Below are 18,110 nucleotides of genomic sequence, written 5' to 3' on the forward strand. Positions count from 1 at the left end.
TCGCTGCTGCGCCTGCGGGTAGTAAGGACATGCGGGCTGCAGCAGCTTCCATGCCGTCTGTGTGGTGCCTTCCATGTCGCAGAACTGGGGCGGGCAGACTGCTGCTCCTGGGGCCAGGGCCCGCGACCTGCGCAGCTGCCCGCGCGGTGCTTGGGGCGCAGGGTGGGCCTTGGCCGGGGCGCCCACGACTGACTGCCCACCCGCTTCATTAGCATTTGATGGACGTTGCAGTGGGAGCTGGACATCATTTTCATGTGTCTCGAAGTAGTGTTTTCCCCACAATCATTAGAAAAAGAGCAGCCTTTATGTTCTTAGCTCTAGAGGGAGAGAGGTGTTCGTCAGTTTGGCCCGGGGCCCTCGCGTTTCAGCCCCCCATTTTAGGACGTCACGGCGGCGGCTGCTCTCGTTCCGCTAACTCGGTGTGGCTTTTAAGCCAGCGCGCAGCGCTTTCTAACCGTGTTCTCCCAACTGCCACCAGCCCCCGGACAGGACCGTGGAGCCCGTGTCCGCGGACGGTGGGCAGCACGTGGCCCGCCGGGCCTTTGCTGTCCTGGGGCCCCCCTCGCCCACCTGTCGGGGCACTGTCCCGGGCTCGGGGCTGAATGACTCACCTGAGGCCACCCAGGTCACACCCTGCTGGTCGCTGACCGCGGGCAGGTCTGGCGCCCCACGGGCCGGACCTTCAGCTCTGATCCCCAGCTGCATGCAGGAAATGAAATAAAGGAGGAACGTTAAGGAGAGAAAGCGGTTTCCGCCCGAGACCAGCGGTGCTGGCGCGTGCGGCTCCGGCAGGTGCTGCAGTGGAGGCCGTGGGCCCCACCTGAGAACGCGGTGTGCGGTCCCGCGGGGAGCCGCGTTGCAGCCGAACCCGGTGGCGGGGGAGCGCTGAGGGGGCAGAGCTCGGAGGCAGCGATGGGCTTCCTCGTTGACCGACGGAGCAGTGTGCTCTGGCAGTGAGCCTCAGTGCGCGAGACTGTCTTCTTATTCACGTATTGTTGATTGTGAATGTTACATGGAGATGCCTATAATATCTGTAAGGCGGCATGAAAATACCTGGTATCTTTCTTTTTTTTTTAGATTTTATGTATTTTTCGGGGGGAGGGAAAGAGAGGGAGAGAAACATCAGTCGGTTGCCTCTCGCACGCCCACACTGGGGCCGGAGCCTGCAGCCGAGGCGTGTGTCCGGCCGGGAGTCAAATCTGTGACCTTCCACTTTGCAGGGCGATGTCCACACACTGAGCCCCATCAGCGATAGCATATCTGGTATCTTTTGAGGAAAAATCCACATACTATTAAAATTACTGTGTTTCGCTGCCTACATTCCGAATGGAGTAGAATACGAAGTATTAATTACAGGTTAGTTAAAACGAAAACTAGTATTTCCTTACGCACGTTCACGGACCGTCTGAACTGAGTATGTGGGCCTCTGCTCTGAAAGGTTTTTCAAATCTCAGTCTGCACGACAGTCTGTGTCTTGGAGGCGGGGAACCTGGCGCCCAGCATGGCTCGTTCCGCGCCTGTGGGGCCCCGGGCCTCGGGCCCCTTCCCCCGGCTCTGTCCATCCCACGCCATCACCCTCGTCAGCCCTGCCTGCGGCTCCCGTTCTGGGGCCATAGTGTTGGGCTCGACGGGAAGGAACAGGCCTGGCTGGGTGGCGTTGATTTTGATTCAGAACTTGTTGTGCTGGGTGGCCGCCACGTTGGTGAGGTCCTCGGAGGAACGTCCCCAGGCCGACCGCTCCCTCCCGTGTTTTCAGCATCGAGCGCCCGGCGCCGTCACCCCTCCTTCGAAGGGGGTTCGTCCCGTGATCCGGGCCATTGGGGCGACTCCTGCGTAGCTTTTTTCCTCCAAAACGTCTCCAAAAACTAAACAGCCTGCTTAAGAGGAGGGACATTTTGAACAGTAATTGAATTTCTCAGTCCTTGAACATGTCTCTCTATTTCTTTACTCTCTTCAATTCAGTGATATTTTATAGGTTTCATTGTAAAGGTATTAGACATCTTTCCATTTAACTCTGGATGTTCTATGTATTTGATGCTACTGTGGATGGAAGTTAACATTTTTATTTTCCAGAGATTTTTCTGCTGGTATATATAAAATACAATTGACTTCTGTATACTGACTGCGTTTCCATAGTCCTGGTTTGTTGTTGATTCTTGAGGATTTTTTTTAAAGGTTTTATTTGTTTTTAGAGAGACGGGAAGGGATGTGTGAGAGCTACATCGGACAGCTGCCTCTTGCACGCCCAGATGGAGACCTGGCCTGCAACCCAGGCAGGTGCCCTGTCTGGGACTCGAACCCGTGACCCTTGGGGTTGCAGGCTAGCGCGCAATCCACTGAGCCCCACTGGCCGGGGCAAGTATTCTTGGCGTAGTTTGTGACTAAAGACAGTCTCGCTTCTTCCATTCCCTTTTCTGTCCTTGGTCCTTTCTTCCTTCCCCCGTCCTAACTGTGCTGGCCGAGGCTTGCAGCTCGGTGCTCCTGAGCCCGGAGGGGAGCTGTTCAGCCTCTGCAGTCGGGGTGATGGAGCACTGCCCCTCTGTGCAGGGCCTCACTTGCTTTGGCTCGTGCATCGTTCGAGAGAGTGCAAGGTCTTCAGCTCTCAGCGGCCAGGTATCTGGGGTGAGGTGGGCTTGACAGGCCAGGACACCGCTTGCGGCCGTAGCTGGGGGGACGGAGGGGAGCCGGTGGTGGGGAGGTGTCTCGCTCGGGCTTTCTGAGGCCGCCGGCGGGCTCTGGGTGAGGGCGGCTCGCTGGATCTGCGAGCTGGTGCTGCTCTGCACCTCGCGGGCTGTCCTGCTGCCTTCTCCACGCTTGTTTGACAGCTGGAAAACGCACTGTGTTGTTGGGTGTGCGTTAGAAAGTCTGCAGAGTGTGTGGTGGGTAAAGGGATTCTTCACCGGTGAGACTGTGGCCGCCCTCTGCTCTCCCGGGCAGCTTGATAGGCCCCCTGTCCAGCCGCGCCCCCGCCCCCCTGCCTTCTGCCAGGCGGCACCAAGGGGACTCCTCAGCCCCCAGGGCTCACGCAGCTCCTGCCTGGCCCGGCCTTTACGGAGCCCTCGTGGCGTCTAATGAGCCAACACACTCATGTTTCCCGCTTTGTAAAGAAAGGGTTTTCCCTCTCTTTGCCAAGAAAAGTTTGTTTCATTTGCCCGAGGCCCTTTGGTTTTTTCCACGACCATTTCCTCGGACGCTTTCTGCCGCTGTGACGACCTTAGGTCACAAGCCAGCAGGGCTGCGCACTCTTTTAAATTGTATTCACATGTCGCTCTCAGGCAGTAGGGGACATTATATCAGATTCATTCAATGAGGTATAGAACATCTAACGGTTAAACATTTTGTTATGCTGTATATAAGGCACGTTCTAGGTGCTCATCCAACTGCAGTTGTAGAATTGCCAAAGTCTAACCCCCAAAAATGTAAGCTGCCATCAAACTGTCTCAGATGTTTCCTATGGAAAAATGATTTTCAAAACTTGGAATGCAGTACTTTGTCACACGGCCTAACGTTATGTGTGATGGAATAGATCATTGTAGTTGCACATTGGAGCGATGCTTGTATTCCAGAACTTTCTCCACCTTTGCATTTTGACTGAAAAAGAAGTTAATTAGGGGAGGCAGGCCTGGCCGCATCCAAACGGCGCGGTCTCCCCCTCCGCCCCGTCCCCCCCACACGTGCGGGCACGGCCGCCGGCCTCAGCCTCACAGGCAGTGGCGCTGTCAGTGAAAAGCCGACCTCTTTGGCTGGAGGGGCCGCTCGTGGTTCCAGGTTAAACAGCCTGTCCCGTGAGAGGCTCGGGAGGCCTTTGCCCTGCCTGGGGTTGGACCGCGTGCGGCCCGGCCGGGGGGCCCAGGGAGGGAGCTGGCAGACCCGGCTGTGGCGGCCGTCCTCCTCTGCTTCCCGTGTGAGGCGCCCCTGCGTCCCCGCACCCCCCCACCCCCGACCCCCCACCCCCGGTCTTGAGTTCCCTATTAACGCGTCCCGCGCTGGGGCTGCGGGCCAGGCCCCAGACCTTCCACAGCTACCTCGAGGACATCATCAACTACCGCTGGGAGCTGGAGGAGGGGAAGCCCAACCCGCTGCGCGACGCCAGCTTCCAGGACCTGCCTCTGCGCACGCGGGTGCAGATCCTGCACCGGCTCTGCGACTACCGGCTGGACGCTGACGACGTCTTCGACCTGCTCAAGGTGCCACCGCCGCCCTGTCCCCTGGCCACGCCAGCCCTTTTCCTCCCGTGGCACATAAACCAGTTACTCACTTTCCGTAGCACACCAACGAAACATATTTTGCTGCTCTGACAGAAAAGTAAGGATAGTTTGATTCAGTCACAGGACAGCTACTGTTGTGTTGGCTGGTGTCATTTTTTTATTTGACAGCCTAAGGGAAAAGAGGTTCGCACCCCAGACTGAGTAGTTGGATGTTGCATGGTTTTAAAATTCTGGCGGCACGCCTGTTAAAAACCGTAGCCTTTGCGGGGTGGGGAAGCCAGCGCCCTGGGACATAAACTCGGGACGTGCTAAGAGAAGCGTGGGGTTAGCCCTGGGCCATCTCTGACTCTGGCGGGGCCTGTAAAATGTGGCCTCTGCAGCCAGAGGGTCCTAGGCCGCCTGCCCTGTGCACGCCTGTGGGTCCTTGGGTAGATCCCCAGTTTACTTCTGGCTCCTTCACTGCAGAGTTGCAGGCAACACAGGAGAACAGCCTTCGGGCCAAATTAGCCACTGAATTTGTTTCCTAAGGCCTGAGATTTGATTTAACATAATTGAAATACTACTGAAAAATCAAAGACTTTAACCTGTTTATGCAAATGAAGCTCATCCGAACTGTGCGCACCACCAGGGAAGTGCTGGGGAAGGGCAGGGCGGGCGGTGGCTTTGCACTGCAGGAGGCCTGCGCCCCCCCCCCCCCCAAAGTCGGGCAGGGGGATGGGCTGTGCGGGTGGCCTCCCCGCTCAGCCCTGCCCTTGGGCATGGAGCGCCGCCGCCTTCCCTGCAGGCCGCGGCCGCGGCGGCGGGGGAAGCCAGCGCAGGCCAGGCTGGGCGGGCAGGCAGGGGTCTCAGCCCAGACGAAGGCGTTGCTGCCGTGGCTCCGGGGGGGCCTGCGGCCGGAGGACGCAGACCCCGCTCGGGCCCCGTGTGGGCGCACACCTGGAATAAGCCGCCCCCAGTGCGTGTCCTGTGGCCCCTCAGATGGCTTTCGGTGCCTTTTTCCTCGGTGAAGCGAGAGCGGTGTCGGGGTGGGAGCCCTTCTCCGTGTGCCTCTGGAGACGGCTTGCAGCGCCCGGTATAGCCCCTCACTGTCCTGTCCTCCCGTCTCGGCCCCCATTCCCCAACCCTGCCCCGTCTCGGATCCAGGGCCTGGACGCCGACAGCCTCCGCGTGGAGCCGTTGGGGGAGGACAATTCTGGGGCTCTCTACTGGTATTTCTATGGCACTCGGATGTACAAGGAGGACCCGGGACAAGGAAAATCCAGCCGAGATCTCGCCCTGAGCAGGTATGTTGTTCGGGGTCCGGGCTGTGGGAGCTGCTGTGCAGGTCTCGTTCAGACGACGCGCCTTCCCAGCGCCGCGCGCGTGCGCCCTGCTGCAGAGCCAGCTCTGCTAGCACAGCGCGGCCGGAGGGGTCTCCACGCCAGCAGCGGGGCGCCCCATGGCCCCTCGGCAGCCCAAGTGCTTCTCGCCTCTGCGGTCTTGCCCACATGCTCCGGTCTTGAGGCCCTGCTTTCCTGCTGGAATCAGTGACTGGCTCCTTTAGGAAGGGACCGGGAGGACCTTGGGGACGGCCCCAAGCAGCTGTGCCCACTGGGGACCAGCCCTTCCCACGGCGCCCGCGGCAAGGCAGCCCTCCCGCCCCCGCCGGGTCCTCCTGCCGCTTGGGAGGTGCTGGTCTCGCCCAGGTCCCGGGGTCGGGAAGTGCTGGCTCCCCGGGCACCACCGTCTTCCCCGTGGCGGCTCTGCTCGGTCCTTCTTAGTGACCTCATGGCCAGGAAAGCGGTGTTCACAGCACGCCAGCACTGTGACAGGACATCCTACCTGAGGTGCTGTTTCTTAGGGAAAGCGAAGGACAGAGAAGTGTCTCCAGTGTCCCTGGGAAAACAGGAAAGAGAAGAGGAAGACCCCCCAAACGGAAGAAGCTACAGGAGGAGCTCGTGGTGAGGTAGGACAGCCTTGCCCGTGCGTGGCAGTCATCGACGCTTCTGTGGAAAGGGGCCTTCTTTCCCTTGTTCCTTCCTCCTTCCCTTTTCCGAGTGCGGGGAAGGGCCCGGCACCTGGGTTATGGAGCCGCGGGGCCCGGCCACTGCGCCCTAGGGAGCCGGGGCCCGGCAGCCACGCCTGTCTCCTGCCTGCTGTCTGCCCAGACGGGGCAGCCCTGGCCGGGGCGGAGACACCCGGAACCCGGCAGTGGGCCTGGCGGGGCGGCTGAGGGCCGGACGTATCGGCTCCCTGAGCGTGTGCGCCACACGCATCTCCCCTGGCACGTGGACCAAACCAGTTCTGTGATCGATAGCATTTTAGCAGAACTACCTGTCACATTCGAGTTTAGGAATTCTTTCCCGTTAGGGAGGTTTTAGTAGCAAACATGCTTTGCTTTGTTTAGGATACAATTACCTAAAATAAAGGAAAGGCAAGGCGTTAAATATGTTTTAAAGTATTTTATGTTTAATTTTAGCAAAGAAAAAGAGACTCCTTTGCAGTTAATCAGGATTTGATTATGTTTTACACTTAAGAGTCAGGACACCTTCCCAGAACTGTGACGGGCGTCAGCGCCCCTGCGTGTGGGCGAGGAGTGCCCTGCAGTCTCTGGTGCTCGCGGTGCCTGCGGTGCCTGCGTCTGGGTCTCGTTAGCGACCTGAGGGCTCCTCGCGTCCCCTCCTGGTGAGATCAACGCGCCTGTGCTGAGAACACGGAAGCACGTATTTAACAAGCGCACGTGGGCGCGTGCTGCCCTCTACTGGTCGTTCTGTTTTTCAGCGCTCTGCATTCAATGTGCTATTAAGTATCTACAAATAAAGTTTAAAATTGAGTTTCTTCATCACCAGCCACATTTCAGGTGCTTGGTGGCCATGTGTGGCCCGGAGCTGCCTGTGGTTTGGCAGTAGAAGTCGGTCCCTCGGGCCCCACCTGCCTGACACACGTGTGTGCTCCCTGTACTCAGCAGGGCCTGCCGTGCAGGGGCGGCACTGGTTCTGAACGTGTATTCAGTTGTTCACCTTCTTTTTCTGTGTTTCAGTGAAAAGCAGGAAGAAAACTTGGCACCCGAGCCGCAGGCAAGAAATGGTAATGGCCTCTGCGTGGGGAGTGTGGAGGGGGTGCCGTGACCGGTCGAGTTATTGGGGGGGGGGGGCTTGCCTGTCTAGGGTGCCGCACCGTGGGACCAGCCTCCCTGCCCCTCGGTGCTCCCTTCCTCGCGCTGGGTCCTGCCACCCGCCGCGGGCCACTGGAGCGGCGCTCTGCTTTCTGGCCCCATCACCCGGCCGCGGTCGCCTGGGTGCCGAGTGGCCTTTGAAAGGAAGAGCTGTGGTTGCAACGCAGACCGTCTCGCTGCCTAGCAGAGCGGGCTGGCAGCCATTCGATTTCAAGGCCGAGACCCAAGTCGCACAAGTCGGGGGGCGTTTGTGAAACCGGGGAGGCTCTGCTGAGGAGCCAGCCCGAGCCGCTGGCCTTGGGGGAGAGGCGCACCCCAGCGTCCGCGGCCTGTTTGCCGCTGCCTGTGGGAGGCCACACAGGTTACGCCTGCTGCCACCTTCGGGCGGGGCCCCTTGGCTGTGAGCACCGACGGCAGCAGGAGAACCAGAAGTGTGCGCAGCAGCCTAAACACCGAAAAGGGACAGGCCCTTCTTCCTGAGGCCCTGGCTTTGTCATGACCCAGAGGAAACGTGAAGATGCGCGTAGGCAGGGCACCGGCCCTCGTGGGGTCCGCTGGGTGAACACCTGTGTCCTCCCCAGGGTCGCAAGGGCCCGGCCACGGCACCTGGTGGCTCCTGTGCCAGACGGAGGAGGAGTGGAGGCAGGTCACGGAGAGCTTCCGGGAGAGGACCTCCCTGCGGGAGCGGCAGCTCTACAAGCTCCTCAGCGAGGACTTCCTGCCCGAGATCTGCAGCATGATCGCCCAGAAGGTGCGCCCGGCGCGCGCCGGCCTTGGGTAGCGGTCGCGTGTTCCGGGTGGTTGAGTGCTCCCCGCTGTCTCCACCTCCCCCCCAGGCCCCACACGGGCCTTCCCTGTGGGCCACAGCTTTCATCCTCCCTGTCCAGGAAATTCTCAGTCTGTTGCTGGCTTCCCTGCTCCCTCTGTGGCCCCCGGCAGGCGCCCCATCACCCTGGGCCCGCCTCGGCACGTGTGCTTTCTCCCCCTGACCTCCTGCCGGGGGCCCCTTTCCCACCGAGCAGCAGGGGCCGGCTCTCATCCCAGGCCCCCAGCTCTGCCCCCGTCCCTCCTCCAGGGCAGGCCGGGTGGGCAAGACCACCCTGGGTGTCACGCACACTCACCTGCCTCCTGAGGTTCCCAGCCTCGCTCCCTGCCGCTGGTCTCAGAAAGCCCACCTAGAAGGCACTCGCCCCCGCTGCTCCCTCAGCTCTGCCGTGAGCTGGGGAAGCTCCTGCCTCGGGAGCCGCGTCCGAGTCTCCCATGTCAGCCCCACGGCACCTGCCGTGGTGCCTTCTCCGCGGTGGGTGCTCAGGCCCACCCTGCCCGTTGGGTCCGGCCGGCCCTCTGTTCTGCCTGCCTGCCCTCCGCTGGCCCCCGGTCGGCGCTGGTTTCCTTGAGTGCTCAGGCGGTCGGGGGTTGTGGAGAGGGGCGCGTGCTGGGCGGCGGGCTGCCCAGACCCCAACCCTGCCGGCCGGTGACGGCCTGGAAGCCCTGTCTCTGTGGCTCTTCCGTCGAAGCGACCATGTGGTAGAACACGGCAGATCTTGTTACTAAGTGAATTCTACCCGAGTCTTGAGGAAACTTGTTTAAGCTTTTATTTGCTGCTGTATACCTGGATTCACCCTTCACCTCTCCCCGCAGCGCCCAGCGCGTGGGTGTGTTCTGCTGGGAGTTGAATGGCCCTGCATCCCCTTAGCTTTGAACCGCAGCTCGGTGGTCAGCTAGCTCCTAGCGGCCGGGGCTCCGCGCTGGCCCCCAGCCCTGGCCCTTGCTGGCCCCGAGACCCTGATAGGCGCCTCCTGGGAAGAAGGCGGCACTGCAGAGCCTGCGGGAACAGGCGTGGCTGTTGCTCGCAGCAGGCGGTTTTCTTTCTCATGTTGCCCTTCAGTTCTAGATGCGAACGGCCACGTGTCAGGCGGGGACGGCCTGGCCTGTGGCCTGAGGCTTGTGCTGTGCTCGAGCCGCAGGGGACGCCGGGGCGTGGAAGCGGGAGCTGGTGCTGGTCACCCCGGGCCGGTCTCCCTGCCTGAGGGAGCCTTCTCATTTTGGCTGGGGAAACTCCCTGCAGGGGGCAGCGGGGTGCCTGTTGGTGTTCCCCGGGGTCGGGGCTGAGGAGCCGTTTTTTGTAGGAGCTGCTCTGTGGTGGGTGGGGCCTGGTGGAGGGACCTGCCCTTGGGCCGGGGGCGGGGGGCGCTCAGAGGGCGGTCCTGGGCCGGCCTCATCCGAGGGGCTGCTGGCGGCCCTGGGGACCGCGGGCCTCCCCGGCTGTTGCCTCCGTCCGGCCTCCGGGGTGCAAAGCCTTTATACACCCACCCTCTCTCCCTGGGATGATGACCCCTTTTAAAGAAAAAAATTGTAATCAACACTTTTTTACACTGTTCAATTTTTGGTTTTCGGCCATTGATTGTACTTGCTTTTTAAAATAACTTAAAATTATATTAAATTTACGAGGATGACATTGGTTAATAAAATTATGTAAGTTTTGAGTGTAAAAACTTTACACCACGGAGCATCTAAAACGTAAAGCACCGCGGTGCCTTCAGACCCCAAGCCCCACCCTTGGTGCTGCATCCTTACACTCGCTTCCAGGGCTGGGGGGAGGCGGACCCCGGGAACGCAGCGCGCCTCGTTTTCCAGGCACGCGTGGCACGGCTTCTCTGACAGGGCGCCACTGGGAGCTCACCTCGGGGGGCTGCTGCGTGACGACACGCGGTGAGGGGGGGCGCCGGCTACACAGAGGTGCTTGCGGGTGGCAGGGCCGAGGCGGGCGTCCGAGGGGGGGCAGGCCAGAAACCTGGGGGAGAGGCCGTGGCGGGCGAGGCCGGCCCGCCTGGCGTGGGCTCTGGAGTTTCTGTCTTACTCCCTCACCAGAAGGGGGCGCCTGGGACCTTCACGTTTCGGGGTTTTTGTTCTGGTTTCGGGCGTTCGACGTGCTGCTTTGGTGTTTGTGTAGATAGCGGGTTTGTAGATGCATAAATGCTCACCACAGGAAGTCTAATTAACAGCACCGCACGATTACAAGGTGGTTTTTTTAAATGATGGGAACTTTTAAGGTCTGTCTCTCCAGCTTTCAAATGCACAGCACTGCGCTGCTCAGTGTGGTCCCTGTGCCGAGCATTGTTACATCCCTGGGACCTAGGGGCGTGGTGCTTGGGGGGGCTGGCGCTTATTCTGTTGGGTTGGGCTCCTGTGTCTCTTGCTTCCCTGGCGTCACGCCCTCAGGCCCCCTCCGCGCTGTCCGTCACGAGTGCCCAGGCTCCTTCCTTCTCCACGGGCGGCGCCGCCTTGTGCAGTTTCTCCGCTCGGCCATTCGTGGCGCCTGGCGGCGTCCATGCTTTGCAGTGAACACGGGCGCGTGTGTCTTTGTATTTGTGTTTTGGATTCTTAGGGTAAATACCCGGAAGTGGAACCAGTGGGTCACAAGGCAGTTCCATTTTTAGTTTTTTGGGGAATCCCCACACTGGTTCCCGCAGCAGCTGCCCCAGGCCGCGCCCCCCCCCCGTCGCCGCCCCCCCCCCCCCCCCCCACTGCAGTGCACAAGGGTCTCCCCTCTTCACGTCCCCGCCGGCGCCTGCTGCGTGTGGGTTTCTTGGTGGTGGCCGTTCGGACAGGTGCGAGGTGGCACCTCACTGTGGTTTCGGTTTCCCCCTCTCACGGCCGCTGGTGCTGAGCCCGTTCTCCTGTACCTGCTGGTTACCAGCGTCTCTGGGGAAATGCCTCTTCAGTCTGCCCGTGTTTTAATTGAATTTTTCTGCTATTGGGTTGTATGAGTTTGTTTTTTAAGATGCTCTAAATTCAGTTTTTACACCCAAAGTGTTTAGCATAAATATTAGTGTGTCTAAAAGTAACTAAGTAGACCCGTGCTGTGTGGGTCTGTGTGCGTGGACTGTCCAGAGTAAATGAGTCCGTAGAGACAGAGCGCGTGGGGGTGCCCGAGGCCGGTGCGGAAGGGACGGTCCCCTCTGGGTGCCACCAGTGTCTGCACCTCGGGGCAGGCGGTGGCCGCGTAGCGGCGTGAGGGCACCGGCGCAGTTTTAAATCACTGGTTTTACGTGAACTTCGGCAACACTATGTGGGTGGTTTTTACAGAGTTGCTTACGTGACGTAGAGCCTCTGGTTTGCAGTAACCATTTGCACCTAAGTTTTAAAATTCCTGCCTCATTGTTACCAAAATACTTTAAACTATTTAGAGTCGATTTTTAATACCTCAGCTTAGAAACCTACAAATTCTAATGTTTGGCTACTTTGACATAATTTAATTTTAGAGGTTTAACAGGGTTCACAGATGGGGGCGGGGGGGAGCAAAAAGTTAACGAAAATGAGATTGTTTTGGAACGTGGCGCGCGCGCTGCGGAAGCTCTGCCCCTTGGACGCGCCGCGCAGCGCTGGCGGTGACCTCCCGGCCCGGGAGCCGCCGCCCTCGGCCGCGCCCTCTGTCTTCCCTGAGCGCTGGGAGAGGGGGGTCTCCTGAGGTGTCGCCTCGGAGGCGCGGTTCCTGCGGATCACGCAGTGATAACGGTGCAGTGTCACTGGTCAGGCTGCGACGGAGCAAGTCCCGCCTGCCTGTCCGTTGCTGAGTGCAGGCGCTCCGTGCGGGGCCCTGACCCGCGTGCGCGAGCCGCCCCCCAGAGGAGTCGCAGGAGGGGCGGCAGGCGTCCGTCCGGCTTTCCGGGCCTGCTGCGGTTTATCCCCCGGCACCGCTCCCTGCGCGCCAAGGGCCGGCATTGCACTTTTCCCTTCGAGCTGTGATACGGTTTGTCTTCTGTGAGTTTCGTGTTTGTGCTCTAGTTGTTTCGGGAGTGGCCACTGTTTGTAAGATGCCTTTACATACTAAGAATAATAAACCACCACATTTGTTATAAAACGATTTATGCAGATGTGGTAAAGGCTTAGGTAATGGGTTGTCTTTCCCCTTGTTCCCCTGCCACGGACAGAACGTGGGCAGCGTCTCTGTGTTGTTGCACAGACACTCTCACGTGTTGAACCCTCATCTGAGGACACACCATCGGTTTTAGAGGGGGTGGAAGGGAGAAGGAGCGAGAGACTGCTGCTCGCCTCCCGTGGGCGCGCTCGCTGGGGGTCGAACTTGCAGCCCAGGCCTGCGCCCTGGCAGGGAGTTGAGCCCACGACCTCCCCGTCCACAGGATGGTGCTCCATCCACCTGAGCCGCACTGGCCAGGGCGTGACTTAATATTTCCGTTCACCAGTGATTGGCTTGCGTTTCTTTGGTCATTATTGACATTCTGGCCCTATTTACTGTGCCCTTGTGCTGCCGTCCTTTGTCATGGACGAGCCAGAATACACACGTATTGTCGTCATGTGAATAGTTGCCCATTTTTCTTATTTGTTCACTGTGTCTGGCGCGTAGAAAGTACTACAGTTTTCACAGGGTTCTTTGAATGAAGCAACTCCTTGGACAAGGCTTGCTGTTCCTCTGTCCCCTCCTCCCCCCTCCCTGTGAAGCCACCCTGCTGCTGAAAGGAGCAGTAGCCGTTGTTTTGGTTTGCTCCAGTTTGTTGTTGTAACTTCCCAGCTGAGTAAAGCTGTTGCCAAAAGGTGATGAGTGTGGCGGGCGGCAGGGTGCGCAGCTGGTGGAGCGCGGGGCGGGGCGTGGGTTGGCACCTTCCTCCGAGAGCGGCCCTCGCGCAGGGCCTGCAGCGCCTCCGGTTCAGGAGCATCTGCCCTGTCCGACTCCCTGCTCTGGTTGCAGGATGAAGACTTCAGGAAACCTGGGTTCTGTTTGGCGTCTTGAGGCTCCTAATGAGGACAGAGTTTCATTTTTCTCTCTCCTGTCTTACTCCAGATTTGCCTTGTGAGCAGCACAGGCCTTTACAGTCAGACCCGCAGAATTTAAATGACAAAAGGGACTTTGAAAAGGTCTGTGCAGGCACAGCATCTTCCCGCATACAAGCCAAGTGGACATCTAAGCGGCTTTTAATGACTAAATCTTAACCCGCAGTTTTGGTGTTTAATGACAGCATGTGTGAACGGCGAGCCCGCATCCCCCACAGTGGGGTCCCCTTGCGTGGGGTCCCCAGGATGAAACTGGGAAGTTCATCTGTATAACAGGTTCTCGGGTCTTCTTCCTGGTGAAGACTCTGAGGAAAAGCTCTGTGTTCCTGATTCAGTTTAAACTCACCCACACAATCGTCATTACTTCAGTGACAATTTTAAAAAATGAAAAGGTCTAGCTTTTACATCGCTCAAAAGGCAAAGACAGAAATTGAAAATAAGCAGTTTCAGTCCTAGCTTCAGTGTTCCGGGCTACAGAGCAGCTCAAATCAGCTGTATTGGAAACACACAGAGTAAAAGCTTTAATAAATGATGGTGATAGTCCTGTTTTTATTGGGGTGCTTAGGCAAATTCCCGGTGCGTGTATGGCAAAACAGCGGCCCTCCCCACCAAAGGCCCGGTTTTCCTCGCCGTCTCGCTGGGGAGGCGGGACGCACGGGTCGGGGTTCACGGTGGTGCGCGTCGCTGAGGCTCAGCCTGTGTCTGCCTAGCTGCTGCCTTCCGTTCTTTTGCTCGCCTCCTTAGGTGAGGGTGCTCTTCAGGGTTCCGCTGTGGCTGGCGAGTCGCTCCGGGAGCCTGGTCCCTGACCTGTCTTGCCCGCTTCTCCAGCCCAGGAGGCTGGCTCCCAGGGACAGGAGGTGGCGGCCGGGCCCCAGGTCTCCCCTGTGCATCACTGTCGGGGGGGGTGGGTCCTCTGGGCCATGGATTTGGAGTCAGGCCGTCAGGGACCCAGCTCCCTGGGGCCACTTGCTGAGTGGGTCAAACTCAGAAAACCCTGCCCCTCGGTTCGAATGAAGGACTGACCGTGCCCTGCTGGCCCTCCCAGGAGACGCCCGCGCTCGCCCGAGGGGAGAAGCGGAAGCGCCGGGAGGAGGAGGAGGAGCGCCAGGTCCTGCTCGCCGTGCAGAAGAGGGAGCAGGAGCAGATGCTGCGGGAGGAGAAGAAGCGGGAGCTGGAGGAGAAGGTCAAGGCGGTGGAAGGTGCGCGGGCGCTCGGTGTGGTCCCTGGGCAGGTGCGCCTGGGGCAGGCGGCGCGTCTGCCGCCGGAGCCGGGCCCCCGGGTAGGTCTGGGCGGCAGTGGGCACAGCCGCTCTGGCCGGTCCAGGCCGGTCCAGATGCGAGCGTTGTCCTCTGTGCTGTTGTCTCCCCGCCGGGCGTGTCTCCCTCTCTGTCTCTTGCTCGCTCTCACCTCTGCCATCTCCCTTGTGTGGACAGAAACACAGAAAGTGTTGGTGATGACTAAAGCCACAGGGACCCTTTTAAACACCAATGAAATCACACCTGTTTGAGCAAAGCCTTGCGCCAGAACTGCCGGGTTTGCAGGACCGCGGGCGGCAGAGGGTGCGCTGCCGCCGCCAGGGGTGCCCTCGGCCGGCCCCCGTGGGACGTGCGGCCAGAGCCGGGAGATGTGCCGCCCACGTGTGGCGCAGGGGCTCTTGGATCTGGTGCGAACAAACCGACTTTTTAGGAAGTTATTGAACATGTGGGAAATTTTCATTCTGACAGTATTTGGTAAAAAATCATCTTATAGCCTTTAAAATTCGCACAGCAGAGCAGAGGGCTAAGATGATTTCCAAGAACAGGGTGGCGGGAACCCTCCTTCTACCAGGTGACAAGAGCGACACTGAGCCGCGGGGCCCCCGGGGCGGGGGCAGGGCTGCATCTCCTGCTCCTGCAAGAATAGTTCCCAGACAGACAGGAGGACGGAGCCTTTGTGAAGAAAGTGCAGGTGAATAGCTTTAAGATACTGAGATAAAAGGGGATTTTTTAAGTATACAGTTCAAAATCTAAGAGGTAAGAGATGGATAAATTTTACTGCTTTAATTGTTTAAAACTTACATACGGAAGAAACACCATAAACAAAGTGAAAGACAAACCATGGGGCAGAAAAAGATAACGTCGCACACAGTCAACAGAGATTGTTTAAAGCGCTTCCGCAGACCAGCAAAGGGAAACCCCACGGCGGGCAGGGCAGGGTCTGTGAGCAGGAAGTGCGGAAGGCGGCCGTTAAAATGAGAGCGAGCTCATCATCGCTCCAGTCAGAAAAATGAGAGCGAAACCACCCTACGGTCACGTCACCCCGTCAGCTTGGCAGAATGCCGGCTTCTGTCCCAGCAAGCGCAGCCGCGGTGACTGAGCCAGTAACGGGTGGCTGTGGCCCCCGGGCTGGCGTGTGGACGTTAAGGGTGACGTGCTCCTGTCCAGTGCGCGGCACTGGTTCCCAGAGGCTCCGCAGCCCACAAGCGGCCGCGGTGGCCAGCGCTGTCACCGAGCGCAGGAAAGCTGCATCAGCCAGGAAAGGGGGCGCTGACCTGAGCAGAGCCAGCCTGGTGGGCACGGGCAGCTGCGTGGGCACCCATATAGTAGTTACACTTCCCTTTAAGCTTGAAGTCGTTCTTTTTTAATAAAAAACAAAACAGTTTTTAGAGGCGGTACCTTTGAGGAATTGAAGCAGATATACAGCCTTTATCAATGGAAACAGTGTACCAGCAGAAACATCAAGTTGATGAGGAAACACCATTGCAGAATCGAGTCATCTCTACGATGCGGGGGAGAAAACAAGGCCTGGTCAGGGCCCCCTGACCCCCGTGTGCGGGGCAGCTCCAGGGCACGGCCCCCGGGCTCCCGGCCACATGGGCTCCGGCCCGCGGCGGGGGCGGGGGTGGGGGTGGGGAGATGCACACGAAGGCCTGTGTGGTTTGATCTGAGGGCCTGGTCGGAAGACAGCACAAGGCTTTTTTGAGAGAAAGGACAGGCCTCTGGTGCGGAGGGAAAAAAGCCTCACTCAGCCTCCCGTGTTTTCCTCTTCCTTCTAATTTCCTTCCTCTTCAGCCTTGCTCTTTGCTTCCCCACCGCGGGGCTCGCCTGCCGCCCCTGCCCTCAGCCTGAACTCAGGGTGACAGGGAGGAAGGGCTCGTTTTTGTTTTCCACGAAGCGTCCCCTTCACGAGCCTCCCTGCTTAGGGCACAGGGGCGCGCCTGCCATCAGGAATCGGGACGCGGCTCTGCTTGGGCGCACTCCCTCCGCCTCTCCCGCGGTGAGGCCGTCCCGTCAGCGCCTAGCTCCCTGGGGAGGACTCGGCTGACTCGCGCCCCGACGCCCTCTGTCCGGCAGACCGAGCGAAGCGGCGGAGGCTCCGGGAGGAGCGGGCGTGGCTGCTGGCGCAAGGGAAGGAGCTGCCCCGCGAGCTGGCGCACCTGGACCCCAGCTCCCCCGCCAGGGACGAGAGAAGGACAAAGGACATGTGAGTGCGCGTGAGCAGCCGCTGCCTGTGGCAGGGGCTTGGCGCCCAGGCGTTGTGCTGATGGGCGCTTTTCTCGCTCACCCTTAAAACGCCCCGTGTGGTAGGTGCTGTTCGATGTTTGTGAGCTTCTCGTTCTGTTTTGCGTTTTTGTGGATTATTACTCTGAACCACTAACGTTCGTTGGAGTGGAGTGGGGCCTGGGGAAGAAGGCGCGGCTGGGGAACGAGCGTAGGACCGAGAGCAAGGGTCTGGAGCGCCTGCGCCGCCGCCTCTCCCCGACGAGCCCCGCCCCCGGCAGGCTGGCCTGCGCTGTCTCCTCCGTTACCTGGCGGAGCGGGAGTGCCGCTGCGCCTGTGTCTCTGACGAGGTGGTGGGTCCCTTGCAAGGCGCCTGCGGCCGGCCGCCTGTGCCCACCGGCGGGGGAAGAGCGTTGTGGGGTGGCGTGGCCCCAGCCACACTAATTTCTTACTTTGTGACCCCACAGCTTTGAGCTGGATGATGACTTCACCGCCATGTACAAAGGTCAGTCCCCGTGCCCGCTGCGGGGTGTCCGGCGGGTGTGCGCCGGTGGGCGCTGAGCTCTCCCCTCTGGCTCTCAGTCCTAGATGTGGTCAAGGCGCACAAGGACTCCTGGCCCTTTTTGGAACCTGTGGATGAATCATATGCCCCAAACTACTATCAGATCATTAAGGTAGTTAACCCCGCGCTGCGGTCACGCCTCTTGGGGCGTGTGGGTTGCGCTCGCGCTGTGTCGTGTCCGGTGTGGTGGGTGTGAGTTCGTTCCCGTCCTCGAGAGTTGGGCTGCTGGAGCCGCCGGGCCTTCCAGGATCCCCGAGCAGGGTGGTTGCTTGGTCCGTGCGGGTCGCAAGGTGCTTCGCTCTGCCCGCTGCAGTTCAGTGTGTCCTGTTCAGGTCCCCATGGACATTTCAAGCATGGAGAAGAAGCTGAACGGAGGCTTATACTGCACCAAGGAGGAGTTCGTCAACGACATGAAGACTATGTTCCGGAACTGTCGGAAATACAACGGGGAGAGCAGCGGTGAGTGGGCGGCGTGTGGGCGGCGTTGGCTCCGGGGCACCCGGCTCACGCTGGGCCTCGGCAGCCGAGAGCCACACCGCTGCTTCGAGAAGCAGGCACCCCCCCGCCCCCGATGCCGGGCTGCCTCCAGGACTGGAAGCGTGGGGGTGTGGAGAGCCGTGCCACGGGCCGTCCTGGCACCGTGCTCTGCAGCGGGAGCTCCCTCCTGCAGGCCGGGGTCCCGGCTCTGTGGGGCAGTGGCCGCTGGGCGCACGGACGCAGGGTGGAGCCAGTTCGCCAGTCACCTGAGAACTGCGCTCGGGTGGCCGTCCGATGACAAAGTGCGTGTGGCTCCAGGTGTGGGAGCTCAGGGTCCCTGAGGCCTGGGCCCTGTGTGCCGTAGCCTAAAACCGAAGCAGCCTCGGGTTGTACCTGGTAAATGTTTGGCGGCCTGACTCCATTTTTCCCGGCGTGGG

The 18,110-nt window shown here is 59.9% G+C and overlaps 1 protein-coding gene across 1 annotated transcript in view; it reads left to right on the top strand.

The window, feature by feature from the left end:
* The window catches only part of LOC129080987 (chromatin remodeling regulator CECR2), an 89,607-nt gene that overhangs the window by 64,643 nt on the left and 6,854 nt on the right, over positions 1 to 18,110 (top strand). Inside the window, exons 3-12 of the mRNA XM_054586583.1 lie at positions 4,004 to 4,187; positions 5,352 to 5,491; positions 6,049 to 6,153; positions 7,228 to 7,274; positions 7,944 to 8,113; positions 14,201 to 14,354; positions 16,488 to 16,617; positions 17,102 to 17,139; positions 17,217 to 17,308; positions 17,529 to 17,655. Of these exons, the coding sequence (XP_054442558.1) occupies positions 4,004 to 4,187; positions 5,352 to 5,491; positions 6,049 to 6,153; positions 7,228 to 7,274; positions 7,944 to 8,113; positions 14,201 to 14,354; positions 16,488 to 16,617; positions 17,102 to 17,139; positions 17,217 to 17,308; positions 17,529 to 17,655 (1,187 nt within the window). The remainder of the gene's footprint in view (positions 1 to 4,003; positions 4,188 to 5,351; positions 5,492 to 6,048; positions 6,154 to 7,227; positions 7,275 to 7,943; positions 8,114 to 14,200; positions 14,355 to 16,487; positions 16,618 to 17,101; positions 17,140 to 17,216; positions 17,309 to 17,528; positions 17,656 to 18,110) is intronic.

Source organism: Pteronotus mesoamericanus, unplaced genomic scaffold (genome assembly GCF_021234165.1).
Source record: "Pteronotus mesoamericanus isolate MK-2021 breed Mesoamerican mustached bat unplaced genomic scaffold, CSHL_Meso_final contig_94, whole genome shotgun sequence".
Taxonomy (NCBI): domain Eukaryota; kingdom Metazoa; phylum Chordata; class Mammalia; order Chiroptera; family Mormoopidae; genus Pteronotus; species Pteronotus mesoamericanus.